Genomic DNA, 26656 nt, shown 5'->3' with positions numbered 1-26656 from the left:
TGACAGCTCTTCCAGGAGGTGCTCTCGAGTGGATGACCATGAGGGTAGAAAAAACCTGCGCTGTGCCCCTGTCACAGCTGTGTGACATGGTGAGCAGTGAAGAAATGTAACCCCAGGCCAGAACCCTGTATCCAAAATGCAAGTGTTTCTCATGCTGTGGCTCATTGCCTGGGGACAATGTGGCTCTTCATTTCCAGGGGACTGAGCCTCAGCAGGCTGAAAGCATCCTCAGCAGACAGCAGCCACTCAGCTCTGCCCCCACAGCCCTTCAGTGCCAGCCTCGTGTTGCTGTCACGACAGACGCAGGGCACAGATTTCTGACCACTTCCAGGTTCATCCAGTCTGCCTGTAAAAGGTATGGGCTTGCAGAGGCTTGTACATTTCACATGGCTGTACAAGTGGTGCTTATGACCAGACCCTCAGTGCGGTTTACAGAATAAGTTTTTTTTACTTCAGTTTATAAAGTAAAGCCACCAGCTTTAATCCTCCCTATAAACCAAAACAACTAGGGAAGTGCATGATTCAGAGTGGCGCGGTGCAAATTTTTGCAAAGTAACAGACACAAAATCAAAATAATTCAAATTATACATACATGTAGAACAAGAAATTCAAGTTAAAACCAGGACTGTATTCCTATTAGCTCTAGAGATGACCCAAAAATATGTCAGGAAATAAATAAATCATTCCAGCCTCCATAAAAGAGGGTGCTGCTCACTAATCCAAATGGTTTGGGTATTTACAGAAGGCAAATGGGTTAGAGAAGAAACAGAAAGAAGAAAACCATTCATAACAGTGAACTGAAATGCTGCAGGGTGATCACTTCCCTACATACCCCACTACGACTAAGAGAAGGCCTTAAAACACAGCAAGGGGCCAAAAACCTCCCTTTTGAGCAGGATGCCATCATCTGTCCCACATGGGAGGGACCATGCCAAGGTAAGACCAGCATGGTCTGTTAGGTTTGGCTGTCACTACAGAGATTCTGAAGCTCCGCCACAATCCGTGGCCACCCTGGGGCAGATGGATACAAGTAAGTTGGCTTGGTCAGTCCAGTTTGTGAAAGGAGGGCAATTTATCCTAGAATCCATCTGAAGGGAAGACTGCTTGAAGTACACATCTTCCTGGCCTCTGCTGGACTGTGCATGCTCTGAGAAGGAAGCAGCCAGCATAACTACATCTCTGTTCTCCAGCATGTAAGAACAGCTGGTGATCAAAACACTTGGCATTTCCACAAAGGCCAATAGCTAGGGTACCTTAGCTGACTGCAAGAAAGAGCAGACCCTTTCAAGTATCTTCTTCAACACTTGCCGCAGGAGACAAAGCAACACCCTTGTTTACAAAGGCAGTATGACTTGTGCCCATCACTGGTATTTCTGATGCTTTGTTTCCAAATAATAATCTGCTTTATTTTTGCTGCACATGCTACTACAGCCAAATCCTGACAGGTCAGAGCTGTACTTGTGGTGCAACCAGTGGAACAGAAGATGTTTAATGTCTAACAGAAGCAGGCAAATTCTGCAGTTAATGTCATACCATGCAAAAAAAAAAAACAAACCATCCCGAAGGCGCATCCTAACCTTCTGTTTCCTTGTCAAGACAGATTTATTTACAGTCAGTACCACAGGGACTAGATTTGAGTGGCAGTGGTGTTATATCCATATTTTTAATGAGATTTGACATTTAAGGCAGCATTTCAGTTCACTTCTAAGCCTGTAATTACACTTTCAAATCTGCTTAGCAAGACATCAGCAGAGTATCCCAGGGGACTGCTTGAACAGATTGGTTCTGTTCTCATAGAAGTAGCATTTGAGTACCGAATGATGCTACAAAGCAGACACAGCGGATGGTACTGCCTGACACAGACACTTGCAAACTGGACTCACTCCTAATCCTCAAAATAAAAACAAAGACTGCAGAGAGCCTCGCTTTATCTTAAAAGCAACACTGTGCTGAGTCAGATACCACTGGAGGTCAGGAGCACTTCACAAATACACTACCAAGACACGACTCCTTTCTACACCGGCTGGTTATCTTTGGTCTCACAAAATCTGCAAGTGCAAGAAGTATCAGAGCAGCCCAAGGATGAAATCCTGTTTGTCACCTCCTGGTCTAGAGTCATGATGGCCCAGTGCTGAGAAGGAAGGGCCTTTATGTCTCCCGCACAAGCACAGACTCTGCCCAGCATCTCCTTCCCAGAGGAATTCATTTGGATTTCTCCTGTCATTGTAGCCTGACCACCACTGAAATTTTGAGACCAAATAGATACCAAATGCCAGGATGTTCAGGACTATATTTTTCCCTCAGTTTACACACCTACTCCTCCTTTGTACCCAAGTTTACACTGCCACCCGCAAAGATATGACTGGAACGAAATACAGTACTTATGAAGTACTCAGCTGGGACTCTACATGCACTCAGTTCTCCTGAGGTCTGGACACGGGCAGAAGTCTGATTTGTTTGGATTTCAACTTTTCATCCATGCCCATGGGAGGCAAAGTGAACTATCTCTTACTCTTACAAGCCACCTGAGCAGATCTTTCTGCAGGATGCAAATGGTTTCATCCCTGAGTTCAACTTTAAAAGAGAAAAACACAGTCTGCAGTCATCAGCACCAGAAGCAAAGGGAACATTTAGCACAGGGTGCTCCGCCACAGGAACAAACAGCAAAAAAGCAGCACAAAGCTGGGGAAAATGAAGAAAAGCAGAAAGAGGCTAATTTGTATCATACCAAAGAAACAGAAGGAAATCTGAGGCCAAAAGGTTTGGACTAGCAGAGAAAGAAAGCTTACAGAAGGTAGACAGCAAAGCCTTTGCAGCCCTTGGTGCTCACTCAAGAGCAGCCTGGTACCTCCATCAACAGTGATCCCAGACAGGCAAGAAAAACAAATCTAGAGAGACAAAAAACAGATCTCCAAAGAGATGTAAGATCCCTCAAGGCCATTTCAATGACATGAGCAAAACTCAAGGTTTTTTTTCTTTTTTTCCCAGCAGGGATGACAGAACAGTTTGTCCAGTTTTGTGCATACAGTTCTCCTCAGCACGACTTCTTCTAGCTGACTGATGTGCAGTTCAGCTCTGCAGGGTCTTGCCTACCTGCTGCTACAACTTCCTCTGGTCCATCGGCAATACTGGGCTCACTGGAGCACTGCCTGTGGCTAAAACTGGGCTGCAGGAGGCGGCATTTGTCAGTACTGTCTGACTCCTCAATCACCATTCCCGTGTGCATCATGGAGGCCATTGCCAGGAGCTGAATATCCGAATGAGCGTTGGCAACAGTGTGGCGACGGATGCTACCACATTTCTCCAGGTAAGCCTCACCCTCCTGCTCCGTCAGCGGGGTCAGGGCCATCTCGCTGGGTTGCCGGCTCGTCACCATGTGAGATGAATAATTGAGTACACCAGTCTTAGCATGGGTTCTGGAGTACCGTCTCTCTGGAAAAGAAAAAGGAAGCAGGAATGGTCAACAGGGCACAAAGCATCTCCCAAGCTGCTAGGCTGGCCACAGGGAACCAAGAGGACTCGGCATGCAGCCACAGAGTATCCCATGACATTACCACCAGGGAACAGTCAGGTGCTCATTAGCTGCTACTGACAGAGGTTTATAAAGTAGGTCTGCCTCTCCCTGGGGAAGGAGACACCTCCCAGCCTGCTGTAAGGCAATGGTGTTGCTGCCTGAAAGAAATGAGCCCAAAAGTAACAAGTGCAGCAAAGGGACTTTCTTTAGCATTCTGATGGTCTGCTCTCTTACCCGGGGGGGGTGAGGACCAAGTAGGAGCGCTCACATGCAGGTTCACTAAAATCAGTGACACTAAAGTGGCACAGGTCCCCAAAGAAACATTCAGTGAGGACCTGAGTTGCCATCCCTTTCTCTGGAAAATTTCTCTCAGGAGACGCCATTAGCTGGTGTCAACATAAAATTCCTGATGCTTACATTGTGCTGCTTCCCCAGCTGCCTACAGAAAGGCAGTTCTGCTAGCATTATCCCACTGTATTTTTTTAAAGATTATGCAATAAAAAGAACATTTCCTCCACTTAAAATATGTCTGGTTTGGGGGCTAGACACTGCAAACTCCTAACTGCACAGCAACAGCCCACAACAGCCCAGGGGGAAAGGCACAGAAGAGAAAGGCAGTGCTTGCACAGCACAGGTGGAAGTGGTGACACAGAATTGATGAGTGCAGGGTCTACAACCTGCTTGGCAAAAAAAGGGGGGGGGAAATGCCTGATTTAAAACTCAAACCCAAGGCACAGTCACCAGCTCCGTATCATGAATCACCATTTCAATTCTGACACTGAAAGCTTTAAAAGCAGGATTCCGAGTTTGTGCCTTGGCTCACTGTAATTCACTCCCCTAGCAGGCTGAATCAGATAGTATTACTTTTCACCCTGCTGTCTTCCACCACCATGCAGGATTACCATGGGATGTTAAATCTCTATGCAGTCTACCCCCAAGACAGCTGATAAAACTATTCCCTGTGTTTCTGTTTCTCACCAACTTCCTTGAAGTGCAGGGTCTCATTTCCTAAAGTCAGAGACCTCTAAACCATCTAAAAATACTTCCACCAAGACTGCAGAGCGTATGAGATAGAGTAACAAAATGCAAAGGAAAGCACTTGTCAGTGAAGGTTATAAAAGAGTTTTGGAAGCTTTCACCAGGAAGAAAAACAGAAAACAAACTCTATATTGTTGCAGGGAGGAAAGGGTAGGCAGCCAAAACTCCACTACTGGCAGCAGCCAAACTATGACAACGGTTCACCTCTCTGCTTCCAGTAATACATTCATTCAAAATGGTTCATTCTGTGCTGAAGAGTATGTGCAAATAATTTTTGAGGCTGGTTACAGTGAATATATTCTTTAGGTGTCACCTGCAGTTCAAGCCATAGCAATCTGTAGTGTTGGAGGCCATTGGGACCTGACTTTTTTGAGGGAAAAATATCTGCAGATTATTTTTGTGCAACAGAATTAAAATTCTTTATCATGAGAATCAGTTAAAATTAGGCTAAACTCCAAACATTCATTTATTGCTTTACTTTTCCCCCTTTACTTTCTTGGCCGCAAAAGACAGTCTCTTAAGGGAGTTGTCATGCATAGTACAACCAGAAATTTTATTTCTGTTTTGGTGTGTTATGGCCAGGAACATAAACTGGGAGGAGTTTTTAAGGGATTTTTCACAAGCAAACTCAAATCAGCAGTGATGTTAGGTTTAACACATGGGGGGAATGGGTAAATGTTTTATCTTCTTCCCTATCTCCAATTTAAACATTGTTTCTTAGACAGCTGGATCCCCTCAGAGTACTCCATCCTTATGCAGATTACAGCTAATTTACATGGTCAAAGCAAGAAGAGTGATAACAGAAAAGCAGGTGGGGACACTGTCCTCTATGAATCCGTCTACAAGCTGTCCTGTCCCCTCTCACACCTATCCCTGCTGCACTCCTCTCTCACTTTAAATCAAGTTTAAGATACATCAGTCTTGCAGACTGAAGCCTTATGTGTATTCACAGATGTGATCAGACACCTTCAGTTGCATTTCTCAACGCTCATTCGTCTTGAAGGCTCCAGTCTAGAGGGCAGTTTGGCCTCCATAGCATCTGTTGAGAATGTATGTGTACCCAAAGCCAAAGCGCAGTTTCCAAGAAGCTACTACACAGAACCTATGGCCTTCATCGCCATTACAGGTTGCCCACTGAGAGAAGAAACTGGTTCTGAGAAAGCAAAAAGGTGACAGAAAGAGGGAGAGATGAAGAGAAGGAAGTGTGATTAGAAGTGGGAGTTAAAGAAAAGAAACCACCACCACAGCAGCACTTTGAAAGACTATTTGCAGAAAAGTGCTGCTCTGCTGTTAATGTTGTGTAATACAAACACAAGTTTTTTCTCTTCTCCTGTTCAGCACAGGGTGGAGTAAGGGCAAAAGGACACCTTGGAAATACACACAAATAAAAGACAGCTAAAATCAAAGTAAATACAATGCTTTTAAGGCACATAAATTTTACAAGGCCTATTTCTGTGAAACTTTCTTTTTTTAATGGCACTAATGCCTTGTTCAGCTGGCAGAAATCCAAAAATCCAGGATGGCTAGAAACTTCAGTACGGGTCAGGCAGCTACCTTTGAAACTATCCCAGCAGCATACAGATGTCCATAAACAGCAAAACAATCAGATTTGTCAAAGTTCAACTTTAACAGGGGAATGTAGTCTAGATTCAGCCTCAGGATCAGGTCTGCAAACAAAGGCTGTATAACCATGTCCACTTGCATAAAAGATACTTAATTGCCCAACAACCACAAAGACAAAACCCGAGCCATACTTTGCCTAAAGCCATGCCCTGAGTTTGTTACAGGCATGGGTTGTCTGAGCCTTAGTAAGTCCTTTTACTGCAAGACCATCTCAACCCCTGTGCTGCTACAGTGTTATACAAGACAGGTTGTGTGTCTCCAGATTGCTACAGTTTGCATCAAAGCAAGGGCTAAAGGTTATAAAACCAGAGGGAGGCTGGAGCTTTTCGCACTCACTCGATTTAAATCTTCTTGGCTATCAAATCAGTATCACTACGGCTATTTCTTAGCTAGCGAAGCTCTTCTGGCCCACCACATGTGTAAGCAGAGCTCCTGGATCATGTGTGGAGAAGTTTTCCACTATAAGCATCCCCTTCCTGAAGTGAATGCCAGTTCTCTCACCTACACCCGTTTATCCACAGTTAAAACACAGATATTTTATTAAAAAAAAAAAAAAAAAAAAAACCAAAACAAAAACAAAAAAATAACCCAAACCAAAAGCAGAGTCCTCAGACTGAAGTAAGATTCCATGCAAAAACCCCTGTAATCCCTCAGAGTGAGCACCCAACAGTTTTTGCTGTTTGCAAAGGCTGGCTGATGCAGCAGCAAGCATGGCAACCCAGGAGCCATAAAGCAGGCTAGCAAGCAGGGACAGAGAGCAGGCAGCAAAGGACTAGGTGCAGTGTCTCACCAGAGTGAGAGCAGCATGTCAGACATGGACCAGAGAGTCCCAAAATCTTTTTTAAAAGCCCACCTCCAGAGAGAGGGGAGACTTTGCACCTGTGCATGCATGCAGTAGTGGGGCAGTAATAGCTCACTCCATCATGGAAAATAAAAAGCCTGCCACAAAAAATCTACATTCAGAAACATATTAATCAGAACCTTCTTGAGGGTGTTTTAGCCTTTGTTTTCTTTCTTTGAGTCATGCATTGTCTCCTTTTCTAGCACAGATATGTACTGCTTCACATTAACCAAGCTGTGTACCCCAACAAGAGCTTCTGTACGATGCGCATGTCTTACCAAGCAAGCAGGTGCTACCAGAGAAGCTGTGATCCTCACACAAACCCAAGTATGGTGATACCACCTGCTTGACCAGTTCTTCCAGCTGTAGGTAGCCCTCACTGGGGCCGGTAGGCTCATGGACACTCTGAAATTCAAACATAAAAACTCAACATTACCCTTATGTAGTTTTGAGTAAGGTTTTTGGGTAAAGCTTGGAGTCTGTTGTCTGCACTGGAATACCCCCACCACATCAGTTGATCATTTGGAGAAGCAGAGCTGATAAGCCCAAATGGAGGTTCAGGCACTGTTCAGGTCAGCCTCCTTGTTCACACCATAGCCCTGCCCTATTGACATTGAGCAGCAAGCTGTCTTTTTCCTGACCAAGCAATATGAAGATACAGGGTACACTCACATGGAGGGTTTGCACAGTGTAACTACAGTGATATAATTATACCAAGGCAGTTCTACCAGGAAATGTCTCTTTGTAGAAAACCCTTAACACAACTTGAGCGAAGCACTACTCTTTTCCTAGGCAGGACTGCAAGAAAAGCATCCTCTGTAGTTCAGCTTACAGCTGTGAAGATGGTAGATAACACTAACCAATTTAACAGTAATTTCAGAAACCGTTCACAGACTTAACTTCCTGCAAAGTCTCAATAAGATATTCTTTCTCAAATACATCACCCTGAGACCCTCTTTGCCCTCGAGATTCTTTTAATAAAGTATTGCAGGGAAACTGAGCTAGTACTTTATCTCCTGTTATTACAGTCTGGGTCGCTAGGAACATCAGAACAGCGAGAACTCATACAGAAATACCAGCTTAGCCACTTCACAGTTTCAGAAAGTTTCATTCCTCACCGCTCATTGTAAGGTATATTAGAGAAGAAATAAAAGTGAGAGGAACCCAAACAGCCACCTGTGATATGGTATTTTGCAGGACTGTCGTGCTGGGCAATATAAAAAGATAAACCAGCTGGTATATTTGGCTGCATTTGGCATGCTTGGAAAATATTCGCTTGAGTTCTGAATAAAGAGGATAGTCCTCACGTAAGATCTAGGTCTCTTGAGAGAGGCCTTTGGAAGAAGTCTAGCATTTTGCCTGCTGCCTAAAGGTTTTTTCTTCTCTCATGGGCACTGCTCAGCATCCCAGCTGGCCAAGGAGCTGGCATCGGACAGCCAGCAGTCACAGCTCATTCAAATCCCACAATCCGCTCTGATGGAGGCTTGCCCTGTCATTTGCAAAGCTGAGAAACCAGGAGAACTAGAGCACAAAGAAGCATTCAGAGAAGCTGGGAGATGAAAATTTATGTGAAAAAAAAGCATCCTCAGACTGTTCCTAAGTGCAGAGGAGAGGTACCAAGAAAAATACAAACCAAAGAGCAGAACCTGGCCCTTTCATGGTAGCATCCTTACCTGTTCCCAGGAAAGCTCAGGACATTCAAATTCAGCTCTCATTTCTCCATTTACTGCTCCCAAATCAGCACACATCACTTCCCCTTCATCGTACCCTCTACCCTCCCCACTCTCCTTTGTAGGGTTCATGTTAGTTCAATAAGGTCAAGATACACAAGTGGAGACAGACAAAGAAGAGCAGAGGCTTCCCACCTGCAGAATTAACAGCATCTGGACAATGGAAGCTGGGAGCTTTGTCTGGACCAGAGGAAGAATTTCTTCCAACTTTACTTTTAGCAAGACCAAGTCTCTGAAGCCAAGAAGAGCAATCTGGCGGATAGTCAATTCCTGACCCTAAAACAAAAACACAGAAGACAAAATCCATTAGTTGGTAAAGGGATGTGTGAGCATTGCATGAACACATGTATGCATACAGACAGAAAGGGTCTATCCCACCCATTGCTGCTGTGGCAAAGCACCCCACAGCTGCTCAGGCTTAGGATTTATGGTACGCTTTAGTTGCTTCCCTCTCAGTCTCTGTCCCACAGAAATTCTGAAATGAGTAAAACCTCATCTGAGGTGCCACTATGTTTGGAGTGAAGCCAAAAACGGGTCTGTATTTCACCAAAAGACTATGTATTCATGAAATCAAACTGCCATCCACTTTGGTCACAAACAGCCAAAACTCAGGATGAGTGCAGCTTGTGCTTTTGCCACTCAGAGCTGAAAAACCAGAGATTTGGTAGGGAAAGAGGCTGGTACAGATTATTCCTTAACTAAGCCTTGTCTGTGTTGGATCCTCTTTTTCCTCAGCATCTGTGCTTTAGGCCTTGATGGTACAACAGAAATCCACCGTTCGGTTCATAACGGATGATAAGGCTAGATCAAGGCTAGTGACGCTGCTTGTACCAAACATCACTTAACAAAAAGCAACAGCACTGATTTCTACCACAAGGTGCTCTGCGTCCTCCCAGTTACTTCTTTTACATCAACACCACGAGTAAGCATGTTGTAATATTTCTCAGCATATTTAAACACAGTTGGACTCCATTTGGCATTCTGGTGTTACCGCCTTTCCCTCTGCTGTGCTTGACATCTGCATGACTTTCTCTTGCTCCACTGCAGCTTAACAGCAGAAACTTTCCTCCCAGACCTGCCCAGCACTTTCCAGCCTAAAGAGTTTTCCTTGTTCTTCCCAGCATGTTAATCTCTGCCCCACAGTCTGTTTGGGAACCATTTTATGGTCTCTATAACACACTCAACATGGCAAATATTTAGCTGGAAGGAATTAACAGCAGTTAATCATTAATTCATATTCATTTTAATGCCATAATTAACAGCATCATCAATATGTAAATACAAATTAAAGCAATAGTCTGGAGGGCAACTTGGCCATAAGAAAAGCACTTTGCTGTTTTAAACCATCACTGTGTGCTTAGAAACATGGAGGTGTAGTAAAGACCAGTACATATCTCTGAACTGTATTTCAGCAGCTGCACCCTTTTTACTTATATCATGCATTTTAGTCCTGTTAACTTCATACACCATTTCAAAATGCAAACATCTTACTGTGCCAAACAAAACAAGATTTGCTGTTCTTTTTCCACACCAATCAGTTACATCAACAGCTGCAACTATACAAAAGCCAGTGACCTGTTTACATAGTTTCCCTCTGCACAGCAATTTAACCAACTTGGCTGCATAAAGGTCATAGTTCTGCAACAGCTATGAGCCTTGGGTTTAAACTTAGCTGAGATAGGAAGTTACTTCTAGTTACTACCTTCAGTAACATACACTTAACACATTTGGCTGGCTGACTTTCATTCTGAATGGACAGTTGCTGGGATCACACAATAGCACAACTAAATAATCACTGGCATTTGCAGCAAAGGATGGGGAACCAACAACAAACTGACTTTCCCATCTACTGAAGTAGCATATGAAGAACTGCGACTTGGTGAAAGAGATTTTGTTATACAAGCTAGATGAGCTGAGTGACTCAGGGATTGTGACAAGACAAATACAGTAAGGAAGTTATGCTTTCAAAGAGTCTCAACGTCACAAAGTCACGCTTTCACCACTACCACCAAGTTACTTTCAAAAGCTGCAGTAACTTCTTTTCAATTTCTCATTAGAGACATTTAATAGCAGGGGAGTAGATTTTTCTGCTAAGTGGCAAAATTATTAGCATCGGTCAGTATGACACACAGCTCAGCTGTTTCAATGGTGCACAGGTAGCTGCAGCACAGACAAACTGCTGCTTAAAAAGATTAGGTCACTCTGAGCGTTAGCTGCAGGAGGAGAGAAAAAGGCAATATTATAATTACAAAGTTTTACCTGCCAAGCACCTACCTTTAAGCATCTGCAGCAAGGAAAGAATAAAGATAAACACAGTAGAAAGGTTAGTGTCTGTCTTTGCAGAAGTCCTTTCTCCCTTAGGAAGTGTTAACTTTAATAGGATTAGAGGAAAAGAGCAACTGCCAGGGCTTAACCCCAGCTGGCAACCAAGCACCACACAGCCACTCACTCACTCCCGTACAGAGGGATGGGGGAGAGAATCAGAAAAGTGAGAAAACTTGTGGGTTGAGATAAAGACAGTCTAATAGGTAAAGCAAAAGCCATGCATGCAAGCAAAGCAAAACCAAGGAATTCATTCACCACTTCCCATGGCAGGCAGGTGTTCAGCCACCTCTAGGAAAGCAGAGTTCCATCACATCTAACGGTTCCCTGGGAAAGCAAATGCAATAACTCCGAACATCCCCCCCTTCCTTCTTCCCACAGCTCTATACGCTGGGCATGACACCATACGGTATAGAATATCCCTCTGGTCAGTTGGGGTCAGCTGTCCCAGCTGTGTTCCCTTCCCAGCTCCTTGTGCACCCCCAGCCTGCTCGCCAGTGGGGTGGGGAGCAGAAAAGGCCTCAGCTCTGTGTACGCCCTGCTCAGCAGTAACAAAATTATCCCTGAATTATCAACACTATTTCCAGCACAAATCAAAAACTTAACCCTATACTAGCTACTGTAAAGAAAATTAATTCTACCCCAGTCAAAAGCAGCACATCAACCTTTAAGCTTTACCTGCTGCCTTTCACACGATACAAAGGAAAAATAATTTTAGAAGGCTCTGGAAAGTCTGTCTTGTGGAAGAGGCAAAAGTCAAGAGGAGGAGGCTAGCGTTTCCAAGAACATCAGTCTCCTCATGAAGTACGTTTTTATTTTTCTCTGATGGAAGAGAAGATGAAAATAGGCTGGGGAGGTAATTAGACTGCTTGTACGGAAACTAACTAAAATTACATTAAAAAATGATACAGCTCAACACTTCTGATAGGATACCCAGCTTTCAAAATCCCCTGTGTAAACAGGCCTTAAAGTTGTTCATTCATCTTCTACTCATAGATTTTCTTGTCCCCTTATTAAAGCATAAAAAAACCCAAGAGTGGATTTTCCAGAGGCGCAACTGGGACATAAGCCCTCCAAACATAGTTAGGGTGAGTTAAACACATTTGCTCCTGATCTGGTCTTCAGATTTGTCCCTCTGAAGACAAGCTGCCAACGTTGTCATCTGCACCAACAGTCCCAGGTACTTAAAAATGGAAGAACTATAAATACAAACGGCCCAAAGCTTCAGTCTAGACAAGGTACAGCCCAACAGTTTCAGTGTTCAAGCTTAGCTAAGCACAGAGGGCAGAGAAATGGGAATAAATTATACTGTGCTTGCCCGGTAGATTTTAGCAGTCCTTCTTACACAGTTAATGCTGACTCGGACAGGCTCTCCTTCCTCCCAGATTTAGTTTAAAGGTTTTGAGACCTGTTTGGCCGCTGCCCAAACAGTACTGCTGGAACAGAAGAGAAGTTTCCACGTGCCATTGGCAGACACTGCAGTTACATTGCCTCACCTGATTGAAGACTGAATCATAATTAAGATTACCTGGACTGGGTAGAATATTGCCTGGAGTGTAGGAAGAGTCTCTGTAAAATAGTGATCCCAGATTTCAGACAGGACTTCAATGCGATCCTCACCTATGAAAACAGAGATTAGGAGCAAGAGCTTTAGCAACAGGGACACTAAAATCAAGTTGAATTTTCCCACTACTGTGTAATTCCCTAAGTAAGATACAAACCCACCCTTCACATTTACAGTTTCCATCCAAAACTGGACATTGCTTAGCCAAGCTTCAGTCTGATAGAGACACAAGGCTGTGACCATAAACTGCTGTGTTGCTTAATGCAAAGAAGACAGCATTGTGCAAAACATGAGACCAATTCCAACAGAAGAGTGAAGCCCCTCTCCAACCAGAGGCTTTAACTCCACAGCAAAGGATTGTGTAAACTCACAGCCCACAGTTAGCGTGCTCAACTAGTGTGGGAGCATGGCTGCACATCAGCAGCTGAATCTGAAAACCAGCAGGTCACAGCCAACATCAACCGTTCTGCAGCGACTGAGTCAGGGAGACCATTTACAAGAGCTGAGACCCCTCTAGCATCCCCCAATTCCCAAGAACAGACACAGCAGTCAGGGTCCTGACCAGCCACAAAGCCACCATGCTCCTTTAAAACGTGGCACTTAGGAAGGTTCTGGAATGAAACCTACTTGTGGCTACCCCTCATATGACTCCAACTTGAACAAACATCCTCAAATGTAGGTGGGTATTTAAAATTAAGGCAGACTAAGTTGTGCAACTCATGATTCCCATAACATAAATACAACTGTGGTCAAAAGCCTATTATTACCAAAAAATGCTTTACTGAACATAGTCATTTGAATAGACATTTAAAATAATGCTCATAGGCTTGACTTAGAGCTGCGTGCTCCTCAGCATTTGGGCCCAAAGCCTTCAAGGTTTTTTTGGAAATTTTTCCCATCCCAAAGGCCAAAGGTTTGCTATGTTTTTTTCAAGTTTTTAATAACATACCCCAGAAGAAGCTCAAGACAGCTTTGAAGGCTAAGCCTCAAGGTGATTGAAAGCCCTACATGAGGAACTGGAATGCAGGTAAAATTGCAATGCAAAGGAGCCTTATCACTGTCTTCTGAAGTACTTTTCCCCTCTGGAGATTTCCACACAGGTTTTCACTGGGCTTGCCCATTGGTTGTGCTGCTTAGGACAGAGCCAGAGAGCAGAGAGCTAGCAGGACCAGGTCCTGCAGACATCTCCTTTCAGGCAGAGCCCACCGACGACTGCAGGAGGGTTCAGAGAGGTCTCTGTGTCAGGTATGACACCGGCTTCAAAACTGGAACTGCAAGCAGAGAAGCACCAACCCAACACCCCTATCACAGCTACCCATTATCAGAAACTGCCAAATGCAAGTGAAAAAGGCAACAGGAAACAGACTAATTGAATGTTTAAATTTTTCCCTCCTCTGCCTCCTCCCCAGGACTGCAATGCTTTGGTGTGCAGAGTCAGAATGAAATGTCATGGAGAACTCCTTCTGAATGGAAAGGAGGAATGGTTTGAACAGGCATTGAAAGAGATTCTGACAGACTGTATAAAGGAAAATCATGTGAAAATAAAAAGCTGTGATCTGAAAAACAGACACAATAAAACATTGTCATGCAATGCAGCAAGAACATTATTCCATCTCTGAGTACTAGGACAGCAGAAATTTTCCAGGAAGATGGAGCTAACTGAGGAGTGTGTACAAGACGTTCCTGCTGTGACCACAAGATCTGCAATAAGCTCACACATTATGAAAGAAAGGTGCCCATGAGTCATCTCCTGCAGAGATGCCAGCCTGCATGGGCGAAGTGGCTCCAGTGTCACTTTACAGATAAAAAAATTAGGCATAGGAAGAGGGTTTCTGCTGTCTGCTTGGGAAACTTCATCTTACCCAAACTACTTGAGCAGCTACAAACTGCTCCCTGGCAGCTCTCAGCTTACTACAGACTGGAACTCAATTTTCATAACGGTAAAACAGATATTGGAATAGTTTTTGATGGACACAGAAAATAAAACCTACAACAAGCTGCACAGCACTCATTCTGAAAAGCTGGCAGTGGCAGGGCAGGTACCCACATTCGGGAAAATGCATGAATCTGCCTTCTTTCCCTTCCTCACAGGGCCAGTGCTGAAGAAGCACGCACCAAGCAGGAGGCTGGCAACTGCACAGCTCCTTTAGGGTCTGAGTCCTGCAGCCTGCTGGCGGGATGGAGAAGCCACTTGGTGAAGAATGGTGCAGAGGAACCCAGCACCAACAATGATGCAAGACTGTAAGTGTCTATTGGCATTTAATGACCCAGATACAGCACGCTGGTGATTAGCAAGGGATCTTCCCTAACAGGCTACAAAACTGGGTCAAATCAAACAGCAGCCTAGCTTTGAATAAAGACATGTGCTCTAGAGAGCTTGCTCTGCTTGAGCAACTGTTAATATACGTGACTAACTCCCCACACATCCAACACAGAGTGGCTGCGCCACACTGGTCTTTGTCCACAGGCTCTGTGGGGGCAAGCATCTGTACCCCAGTGGTTTGAACAGAACTTCATGTGTGATCAGCTTCTTTCTTGAAGGATTTAATTCCCACCCAAGTGACTGTTTTTTTCTCTAAATTTACACAAAGCCTATTAGTTCAGCTCTCAAAAGCATGACACAGTAACCAAAATCGTGATTACATTGAGCTGCAAATCACATTGAGAAATAAAAGGCAGAAGGCAGATCTTAGCAGTCTTGCAACTGCTTTTGCTATGAAAACATGACTAGTGGGAGTGTTGCAGCTACATGGCTATACAAACAGCCCACCAGCTCTTAAGCTTTAGAAAGGCTGCAGTGCATCCTGGCTCCTGAGAGCTTATATGATACCCTAAGACAATAACAGAAAGGACTGTATGCTTTGCAGACATGGGGATCATCTTGTTTGACCAAACATCAAAGCACAACTCCCTTCCACAACAGGTTTCTTATAATACTTGCCTTCACACAGCTTAACCTTCTCCTCTATAAACAGCAAACCTTTCGCAAGGAGCTGGTTCTGTCAAGAGAGAAGAGAGACATGCATTTGCCTTTTCTGAGATTTAAAATAAACATGGAAGAATAAATCTTTTTCAGATGTTATCTGCTTTGCATGCAGTTATCTAAAGATTAGTCATATCGTAGCACTTTCTCCCAGCACCACCACCAGTCCTGGTCTTACTGTGAGTGTTCTACATTCAGTAACCCCCTCTTGTTCAGCCAGACATGAGAACACGGCAGATAGTTGAAACACTTGCCAGAAGTGGGAAGAAAAGATCTGTCCTGGGTGAAGGAAGGAGTCAAGAAAACAAAATGGTTCTCAACAGAAGAGTACAGCTACATAAGCTATACCCTCAGTCACATGATGGAGGTGATCAAAGGGCCAAATGATCAAAGTGTCCCACTCTCTTCCTCCTTTGCTCTAGTTCAGTACTTGCCCGACTGTATGGTAAGCCAGTTCAGCTCCCTTGACACTTACTTCTCTATTCCTACCTATTATTTTTCTATGAGGCTTTTTTTTGCTATACTGAGCAGTTAGATCATCTCAGTATTCAGTCCCAAGCGGCAGAAGCAGTGACAGGAGCTAGTCTTTCTAGATAAACTGAACTGTCACAGAGACCAGACTGATCAAGATATCTATGTGCCTGTTTGCAGACATCTAAATATCTGATACGCTTTCTGTTCCCATTTCCCCAAACATAAGAATGGTGCAAAAATGACACCTACATTTTTGTTCTCCCAACAGCACTAGGTGAATCAGTTATTCTGAAAAGCTTTGAGAATCCCAGAGAAAGGAGCTGCTATCACCACAAAACACGCTATCATTGCATCCTAAAAGGTTCAGTCCTACCACAGAGATTATTTTGACAGAGAATAAAGCCTTCTGTCCCTTTGAAAGGATTCAGTATCAGGGTAGTGCACAATATTCAGAGACCTCTCCTGCTCTCATGTTCATCCTTCAAGTTTTGTTTTTAATGGGTAACCAGGTCAAACATGCACCTCTCAACCTTTCACCAGCTGAGGAACAAGGAACATCTTTTTTCACTGTCAGTGGACACTGCCATTACCTCAGTGCCTGGACAACTACCCGGGCCTCCTGATGAGCTGCTGTACTGCACACCTGCCCTTGCGCTGCTGCTCTGGATGATATACCTTCCCTCTGTAACCATATACCAGGCTGGTTCATTTGTGACACACTCAAGCAGGTAACCATGTATGCCACCCCAAGCAAAGAGAGCAGCACACCTCCGCATCCTCCCCACAAGAAGCAATATTACACCGGGGTACTGTGGAAAGGAATAAAAAGGAGGAAGTGTTGCTCTGTGACATCCTCCGCTTGTACTTCATTCCCAGAATAAAAGAAAAGCTTGTGACTTGAAAATCCTGCTTGCTAGCATCAGACATCACTTAAATGTGTAGAAAAGGAAGGGCTTTTCCCTAAATAGTATGTAATCAGACAGACTCCAAGTAGAGAGAGGCTAAGGGATTTAAGAGACCACCATACATCCTATCAGTAAGCAAACACCTCTGGATGCATTTCCCTGGTGGAGAATTTATATTCAAAAAGCTGGCAGGTAGGAAAACACTGCAAGTAATAAAATCAGGGGCTGAATTCAAGAAACTCCTTTTCCTTTCGAATCTCATCTCGTGCAAGGTGAGCTCTGAGACCCCCTGGGTCTGGGCGCCAGTGCAATATCAGAGAGAAAATTTTCCACTTGCATCTTTGTCAAGATTTCAGCAAAAAGGGCCTGGAAGAAAGAACAAGCCATACAAGCTCACCAGTCACCTCACATGCTATGGGTAGTAGGGGGAACTTCTGTGAAAAGTTTTGTCTTAAGTCAAGATAAGACTGTATGGGCATTGTCTTCTTCATAGTGTGAAAGAAGTGTGGTATTATACCACAGAGAGGAAATGGGTACCTTTCCTTGGCTGTTGTCCCATCTCATGGCTACTTCACATTAAAACGTTAACTCATGTTTTGCTACAATGGCTTACTTGTCTCAAATGCACCAGATGTAAGTATTTTTGAGATATCTCTTTAAAAAAAAAAACCAACCCAACCTGCATCCCCTAATCTGTATTCAGAATTCAGTCATGACATAAGGAGGCTAATGGCCAACCAATTAATCAGTGGTAAGTTCTGTTAGTAGCAATAACAGTTAAATATAGTGTAGTGCATACAAGGGAAAAATAATTATTGGTCATGCTTGTAATCAAGGTAATTTGCCCATGCTAGCAGGTGGCTTTGGCTTTGTTTCAGAATTCAACCCCAAAAATATTTGGTATGGCCTTATTCCCAAAATAATGTAGAATTTATGTTCTTTTTAAATTAGTTACACAAAAACCCCACAGCATTTTAGGAGCAACATGTGGAATGAAACTGTATTATTTGAACCGCCCATCCAAGTCACAAAACTTTGACCCTTACTAGCTCTAGCAGAGTGCAAAAGCAATCCTATCCATGCAGTATAGTCAAGCTCTAAACAAATTTCAATACTCAACCAATCCTAGTAATTTCAGCACAGGAATCAGATCTGACTTGAACAGTCCTGTTTGTCAGAGGTGCTAAAATTGCTATTCCACACACAGGTGACCATGTGGAGACAAGAGCCCAAAGCACTTTTGCCTGTGACCTTCTGAACCTGCTCGCAGACATGACATGACTCTCACTCACTGCAGCTGAAAAGCTGTGGATGCCAACAGGTAAAAAGCAGAGCTCTCTGGCAATACTGCAGACAACAAAGCAGCTGCTTTTAGGCTTCACAGAGTGCATGGCTGTCAGTTGAGGAGGGTATGTTTTGGTCTGTGCTGACTCCTTCCACGACACTGCTGCCCACACAGGTTAGCAGGCATGGAGGGACCTCCAGCGGCACATGCACCACCGAGGGTCTGGCAGCTCACGCCACCTCCATGACCTGTGATATCTCACCCTGCTTATAACAGCTTACTCAGTTTTAGCCAAAAAGCCATACCTTGATTCTGAAAAAAAAAAAAAAAAGGTCCACCACCTTCTGCAGTTTTTTGTGCTATGGAATTCCGCCCCCTTCCTGCAGAAGCCTGTTTTCTGATTTTATTGTCACCAACGTGACAAAGGGCTGCAGGGAGCAAAGGGAACTTGTCAGTGAGAAATTTTTAATGGCTGGGGGGCCTTTGTCTAGGGTTCACTCCTCCACCGGGGTGAACGTTAGGATTGAGACGAAGAGAAAGCCAAAGTTCCCAGCAGAGCACAGGAGGAACAGGGCTGCCAAAGGATGAGTAAGCTGCAAAGGGAATGTGTCTGGGAGATACTTTTCACCTGGGCTATGATAACAGCAATTAGCAAGTTGGATAAATAAGTTCACACAATGAAAAAAAATGTTCAGCATTTCCAAACGTGATCAGCTAATGGAAGGTGGCTATTTTGCAAAGATTCTCTAGCAGAAATACAAATAAATGACTGCACATGTCAGGCACTGGACAACAACGACAACAACAGACTTTCCAGGAAAAAACAATGTGGAAAAGGAGGGAGAAAAATCTAGAAAGGAAAAAATTGGGGGGGGAGGAGTGAAACCCACTTACGCTGTAAATCTTTTTCTTCCTGAACAATAAGATAATGTTTGAAGTGATATTGCACTTTTACCCTTCCAATTGCTTTCAATTTATTAATGAAGTACCTCTATAATCCTTTATTTTTCAACCTATCGTTCAAGGTAATTACCTCTCATATATTGCAGGGAAAATTTACAGCTGGTCTTTAATGCTGTGCCATTTTTAATTACTATAGAATAAAAAACTGTATACACACACGTATATATGAGGGTGTCACACTTATTTTCTTGTGTTCTTCTCAAGAAATAGAAATTCCTTCTCTATCTGTGCAAAAACATTACGTTTCAACTTACAATCTTTGTAAGCACTGTGGATACGATTTTCCAGTTACTTTGCTTGTAGGTTAGTATTAACAATGCTTTCTACTTTCAGAGATATTTTTTTGTGTTTTACAGCTATGTCAGCAGAAAAATATGCATTTGTACACCTTCATGAGCAGCACAGTTCTATCTATAAAAACAGATATATCAATCGTTACCCTGTAGTAAAGAATTTATAATGCTCTCATGAATGCATTATCAGTAATTCCATATGCTAAATAGATTGCATCATCTCATTCTTAAGGTTTCTTAAAAAAAAGAAGAAGAAAAAAAAAAAACTTAGCTCCATACAGTTCCTGCAGATGTTGCAATTACCCTCGCAAATTTTCCCTTTTCCTGTGGAAGAGAGACTTACTGAAAAAGGAAAAAATAATTTAAAAAAAAAAAACAAACAAAAAACTACACTTCATTTCTCTTCTCCTCATCTTAAAAATATCTGGACATTTTACTTATGTCTTTTCTGCTAAAGTCACAGGCTTAGGAACAGATTCAATACAAATATTACCCCCTCAGATCAAGCCAGACAGGTAAATTTTCATTAAAAAACCCTACAGGGTTTTCTGACAAATAAATACAATCTAATAAATGCAGCTGCAGTGGAGGTCTGTATCAGACCTTGTCTAGATTGCAAGTCTCATTTTACTGCTTTATCCCTGGTTGCCAGAGGCAACACAGAGGCACAGAGCTAAGAGGAGAAATAAATCTTCTATTTGCAAGTAAGACCAGATGAAGACTTACACCAAGTGAGTTTGAAGGGTGCATTTATTTGAAAAAGTTTAGCTGCCACCTTCCATTTCTTTGCAATTACAGCTGAACTGTGCACTTGGGGAGGCAGTTATTCCCTCCCCTCCCCAGATCAGCTTTCCCAGGATCCCCAGGGTGAAGTCCTCACCCTGCTGTTGGGACACCACAAGCTGCTATACGCTCATTGTGGGTGCTGCAATCCTGCCCTTACTCTTGCTATGCTGAAGCATGCACTGCAGAGAAACAAAGCCCCAGGTTAACCCCCCGCATGTACATGCAGTCGAGAAATTTGGAGAGATGTTTTGCAGCAGATAAAAGTGGGCTTGTGAAATCTTGCAGGTTGAAACCCCCCTACTTTTCTCAGCACAGAAAAGCACAATAGCTGTTTCAGGTAAACCACCACCAAGTGCAGCAAAGACAAAGCCTTAAGTAAGTTTTCAAATGCCCCAGTTTTGGCAGACAGTATTCAAAGCTCCAGAAAAACCACTTTTCCTTCTTCCTCAGCAGAAACCCTCCCACAATACATGTGTGTTTGTTACTCTTGCAAAGGAAGCTGTGCTGAAATCGTTGGTAACAAAAAAAAATAATCTGAAGGCAGTCACACACCATGCTGTAAAGCACAGGCACTTTCCAGGTAATTCCTTTTTCCCAGCACAGATATTTTCCCCTTCCTCTCCTGTTAGAGAAACTGAGGCAAGTTTCTCCATCCACATCCAGAGAAACAATTCCAGTTCCCCCAGCACAATGACTGAAGGTGGAAGCTGTCCCAGGCACAACAGCTGGGGCTCCTCTCTCAAACTAGCAGTAATGGGCACCTTCTCCCTCCTCTACCTTGCCAGGAGCTGGCCATCCCCAACAGGGACCATGGAGGCCCTTCCTGTGCAGGCTCCAACTACGTGCCATGCAAAATCGTATCCATCTGACTTGCCAAAGATAGAGATGTTGCCTGTCAGGAGCACTTTCCTAGCAGCCTGGTCGCAGTGACAGCCTCTGGGCAGAACCAACAGGAAGAATTTTGGAGCGATAGCCCTACCACTAGCACAGCTTGCTACATGCAAGTTGAAGGGTGGTGAAAAGCAGCTAAGTAGTTTTGGCAGTAGCTCCACAGAAAACATCGAGGAGGCTCAAGCCATCACAGGCGACTTCACATCTCATCTGAAAGCCTTGTCTCTGCAGTGTAGCAAGACACAAAGGAATTCTCCTGTTAATCAAGAAAATATTACTATTCCTAATAAGCCACTATTCTTGGGGGGAAAAAAGTTGACATGAACATCCATTTAATCACAGACAAATTTCAGTTTCCTTTTAAGTTTCCAAGCCAAACATGGCTAGTATGCCTTTAAGAAGCCAGATTAGAATAAACAAATCAATACTAGCTCATCAAACAGAAACATACGCTTGTAAGCTTGGAACAGGAATAAACTAATCCAGAGAAAACTCAAAATAATTGACTCTATTTTTCTGGGTGAAAAAAAACCCAACTTTTTTCTTCTACACATTACAGCATTTCTTAAACGCAGCACTCTCTTCTAGGCAACTGAGGCTTTGTGTTCTAGTATTGAACCACATTTTTACAGGCTCTACAAGTGCATAGACACTATTTCTTGGATAATCTGATGTTAATTTGAGGAAAAAGCATCACCCAAAGTTACTTGGCAAGTATTTTCTACAAAGTTATTGCCAGTTGTACACAAACACCTACCTACTTCTTGGCAGTGTTTTACAAAATGCAAATCTGTGTGAGCTGCAGCATCTCACACCTGGAACATCCCCCCTGTCCTTTTCTTCTTCCTCTAGAAAGAGGGGAGATAGTGACAGAAGAAGAGAGATCATTTTGATCCTACATAGATAATAAATTGCAAGATAAATATGAAATAACATCCTAAAATTCCTCTTCTAGAGACAGATCTGTTCAAAACAGATAAAAAAGAAAGCTCACTTAAAACAAGTGAGGCAGGGAGAGTAATAAGGAGAGCAGACTGGGCAGACCGAGTAGGCAGCACCGCTTTGATCTAGACCACAAGGTGTCAAGCAAGGCAGCAGCTACGGGAAAATCCCATGGTCGGGCCACCAGCTCTGCACTGATGAGTCAGCGCCCCAGGTGGGAGCCCTGCTTAGCCAGGGCACAGCATGTCACACCACGCTACACTTCGAGGGGTAGCAACCTCGCACCATTTCAAGTGAATCACTCATGTCTACAAAGCCAGTGCACGCAGGGCCTGAAGCAGGTGTCCCCACTGCCACTGCCACCCAGGGCTAGGTCCTCTGCTCAGCTCACAGTAATGGGGCTGAGCTGCCGGGTGACCCTGTCCATGATAACGAAGCTGGGCAGTTGCTATGGAATCTCTGGAGCTGCTCCATGAAAGCTCAGTCCTAGAAAGTGCCAGATGAAGCAGAAATAATCAGCAGACCTGCATGAACAGAGGTTCCCAGCCAGCAAGGAAAGAAATACAATAATAAAGACCAGCTTGACACAAAAGAGTATCGCAGACACACAGCTGAGCTCTGCAAATCACACAAGTGACCATTCTTTCCCCCTGTGCTGCAGCTGAGCTGCTGCAGCCCCTGGCAGCAGGCATGGGATGGCATTTGGCCAGAGAAGAGCTACTGCTGCCTTCATCCAGCAACAACCACCACTCCAATAACATACACAACTACTTCCTTGCCTTGCTCTGAAGCAGGTAGAAATAGAAACCTGGCACCAAGGAGAGAAATGTCACATGCACCAGGTTTTTCTCTTTGGCTAAGCAGGAGAGAGGGACACGCACCATTTTCAGCTGTAGCATGGCTTTACAAAGCAGCCTCTCAACGGAGAGCAAGCATCAAGAGAGATGCCGGATAGGCTGGAGTTTGAGAAAGACATGCACCAGGGACTTAAGCAAAAGTTTTACAGTGCCGCAGCAGCAGCAGGAGGGCATGTCTCCCCCACCACCGCAGCCCCCTTGCACAGCCAGCTTACCTACAGCGAGAGGGACTCTGACCACAGCAAGGTGTACCGTCCCAGTTCTGGCCGCTCTGAAGGGAGGGGGCAAAATCAATTGAGGCTTGGGTCTGGGCATGCCTCATCACCACTGCTGCTTACTTTTGCAGCTATCCATTATCATCTTGCTATTCTTACTCTGCTGGACACCCCAGCAACACGGGTATTTGCATATTGTGGTTTCTATGGTTTTGCATACAAACAGAAAGCTGGGCCTGACTCCGAGTCACTAACTCCTTGTCACCTCCCACAGCTCTGCACTGCAACAGCTTGACTTCTGGTTTTAAGACACCAAAGCTCTCACTGCATTAAATACAGTCCGTTTGCCATCCCTCACCTACCAGCCCTGCCAGCACAGGCAGCAGACCACAGAGTGGAAAGATGACAACTCTGGGCACCTGACTTTCTGCATTTGCAGCCCATGGGTGCTGGGAGAGGTTACAGTGCCTGGCAAGGAATTGGGTCTCTCCACCTCGGGAGGAGACAGTTTGGAGTTAATGTGCATAAACCGGGCAGTTCTGCTAAAGTGGTTAGATGTGAAATAGCTAGCATTTCCATTTTCCCCTGTGAGTTTCAAGATTAACAAGCCCCCAGAGAGTGAAACAAAGCAGTTCATCCTTTCCAAAGGTTTTGTTTCAGGCTGTTTGCAGAATCAGGAAGATAATGCATCAATTTATCAACACTCACTCCTTTTATATTTCAAAAAGTTTCTCCACAACCACAAGGGTCAGACAGCACAAAGGGAGCTTATCCGAAAAGCCTTACAGCTGCCTCAGAGAAGTCCTGGTCACCAATACACGCTGTTCCTCCTAATCCCAGGCTCTCACCTTTCATGGTCATAGGATTCCTCCCTGTTGCAGTTCAGCTGATCACCAGAGAGCTAAGCCAGCAGTGAGAGCAGATGGTGCCCTGCTGGGTTACGGAGCAGAGGGGTGGGTACAAAGTGCCCCTTCTCAGCAGCAGGAAACTATTGGAGCAGTTCACACGCAAAGTCAGTACTGGCAATCCTGGGGTATGAATATTTGCTTTAAGGCAGATCTGCAGCAAATATTATGAATCCCGGCTATCTGGCATCTACACTCAGATGCCGATCCAAGGAGATGGCTTGCATATATAATAGGGTTGCTAAAACAGCGGATTTATAAACACGAATCTGCTGCAGAATGAAACATCTCCCTTCCCACTGAAACCCTTGCAGGAATTACATTTCTCTTTCAAATACAAACCAGACTCAGTAATTCTGGTATGATGAGAGTCTGGTAGCAGAGGAAAGCTGCCTAAACCCCATCCATTTCCTAAACATTCCTTCAGCAACTCCAGGAGCTAAATGTGGTGATTTGTATGAGCATTGGTGAAAAGGACTTGTGAGTAATCAAATCAAGTTGATTGCAAAGGTAGATTCGTCTCACTATAAAAGTTCTGCTTTATTTTAGTATTGAATATTCAGCGGTTAGAAAAATTGTGCGCATATGTGTAAAATATACCTAATGTAAGAGCCAGATCTCTTAAAACAATGGAAAACGTGATTTTAAATACTATCTTACTGGCTCCTATTACAATTGCTGTGGCATAAGAAATGGAAAAATTTTAAGTAAATTTATCACATCTAAATATTACATGATCCAGTTAGTTGCTCTAATTGCTGCTAGGACATTTAAAGCTGCCTGGTTACACCTGAGAGCAGATCCTCTAGGGTCCATTTCAATCTAAAAGAACAGTAAACTTGGTTCTTGGGATAGCTTTTCAGTGGGCTTTAACAAACGGAGGAGGAAGTTACAGCCAGAAGACGCACTTCCTCTCCACTCCCCATCCTGGTGGCCCACTCCCATTACTTCACCCACACCAGAGGAGATGAGCACAAGTCAAAGGAAGTAGTTGAAAACTTTATTTTTTCTTTCAAGGTTACTTTCTAGTCAAATCAGCAGCCTGATTCAACTCTGCTCATTTAGGTTGCAGCAGTACTGCTGTAAATCAGCTGGCATCTGCAGTGAAACTGTACCCACAGGCAAATGAAATAATGTTGTCAGCCCTTCTTTGGCACATGAATAGTCTTTCCCAACTTCACAACACAGGAATTTTTGAGTAAAGACATTAAGGAGGGAGTGGCAACTGCCACGCGCTGTGAGTCTAGAATCAGAAATAATTCTGCATCTTAGCTCACAGCAGGGAAAAAAGCTTATTTCTTACAATAGCCCTTATCTCAACGTTAGTCTCATGGCTTGCCAGCACCAAGAGCTTTACTTCAGGCTAAGTCTGACGGATGCCAAGTAACTCCTTTCAACATTGAGAGGGGAAAAAAGAAATTACAGAAATTAAGTTTGAGTCCCTTTGGCTTCAGTGGGAGAATAGCAATTGCAGGTGAACTAGTACATATACAGTGAGGTATTCGTACAAGTGTGAACAGACAGACTGACAGGAAAACAAACCCAGCGATGATCGCTGCCAGGCCCTTCCACTGCCCGCTCGCCGAGGCGAAGGCCACCGCTCTCCCAGCAGTAGCTCAGTGCTGAGCACCTACACTGCAATCATGGTCTGCGGCTGAAGAAGTATGGTCCTGCCGTTAGGGTGAGAGCACACAGCTTCTCCTGCTTTGGCAGGGAACAGTGCTGGCGATCAGAGCCTTCTCTCAGGACAAGATCAGATGCCCTCAGCTTGCCAAGAGGAATGCAACACAGATATCCATCCTCCAGCAGCAATCAGGCTGTAGTCTAAGCAGTCTCTTCAGTTGTCAGCTCTACTACTAAGAGATCCAAGGAGTCTCAGCTAATGCCACTAGCCCCAGCATGACTGTGACAGGCTCGAGGTTTACAGTCTGGGGGAAAAGAACAAATCCAGCCCCGGTGCTGGGAGCCATCCAGTCCCCAGCAGTAGTTAACTCCTCTTGCACAGTGACACGATGCAGCTGTGTCTTCCTTAGCACTGGAACCCACCCAGGCCTCTTTCAGTAAACTCTGACTTTTCAAAACCAGGTAACAGACATACCTCCGCACCTCACACCCTGCAAGACCGTGCTCAGCTTCTTCAGGTTTACAGGTGCATGAAGTTGCCTGTGGACATTTTCTGCTTATTCCAGCCTCACACCCCATGCCTAACACTGTAGTACCTGGGCACCTGATCAAGACCTTTCAAATTTCAATTAGCCACATGTGTTAGTTGCAAACTTACATTTGCCTGTTTTTAAATTAGCAGGAGCAGTAGCAGATTTCCACTTAACCCAGGCACTTAGTGTTACACACTCAGAGCCTAGGAAACATGCCGCCGTTTGGTGCCAGCAGCCACTCTTTCCAGTAAACCACTTGTGAGGAGAGGGTCTAAAGAAGTGAAACACAACTACCCCTGGGGCTGGAGCTTGCTTCTCACTTGATTGCACAGTGTATTTTTTTTTTTTAAGTCATGTAATCGAATACTG

At 44.1% G+C, this 26656-nt stretch overlaps 1 protein-coding gene across 7 annotated transcripts in view; it reads right to left on the bottom strand.

Moving 5' to 3' along the window:
* Positions 1-607: 607 nt before the first annotated feature.
* The window catches only part of PRR5L (proline rich 5 like), a 44588-nt gene continuing 18539 nt past the window's right edge, over positions 608-26656 (bottom strand). For all 7 annotated transcript variants that reach the window (XM_055790080.1, XM_055790094.1, XM_055790098.1 and 4 more), the window contains 5 exons: positions 15574-15631; positions 12597-12688; positions 8882-9022; positions 7295-7421; positions 608-3432 (listed from right to left, as the gene is read on the bottom strand). In XM_055790080.1, the coding sequence (XP_055646055.1) occupies positions 3050-3432; positions 7295-7421; positions 8882-9022; positions 12597-12688; positions 15574-15631 (801 nt within the window). In that variant the 3' untranslated portion in view covers positions 608-3049. The remainder of the gene's footprint in view (positions 3433-7294; positions 7422-8881; positions 9023-12596; positions 12689-15573; positions 15632-26656) is intronic.

Source organism: Falco peregrinus, chromosome 1 (assembly GCF_023634155.1).
Source record: "Falco peregrinus isolate bFalPer1 chromosome 1, bFalPer1.pri, whole genome shotgun sequence".
In the NCBI taxonomy this organism is placed as follows: domain Eukaryota; kingdom Metazoa; phylum Chordata; class Aves; order Falconiformes; family Falconidae; genus Falco; species Falco peregrinus.
Note: the sequence above shows the minus strand (reverse complement) of the source record. Positions and strands in the feature narration are given on the sequence as shown.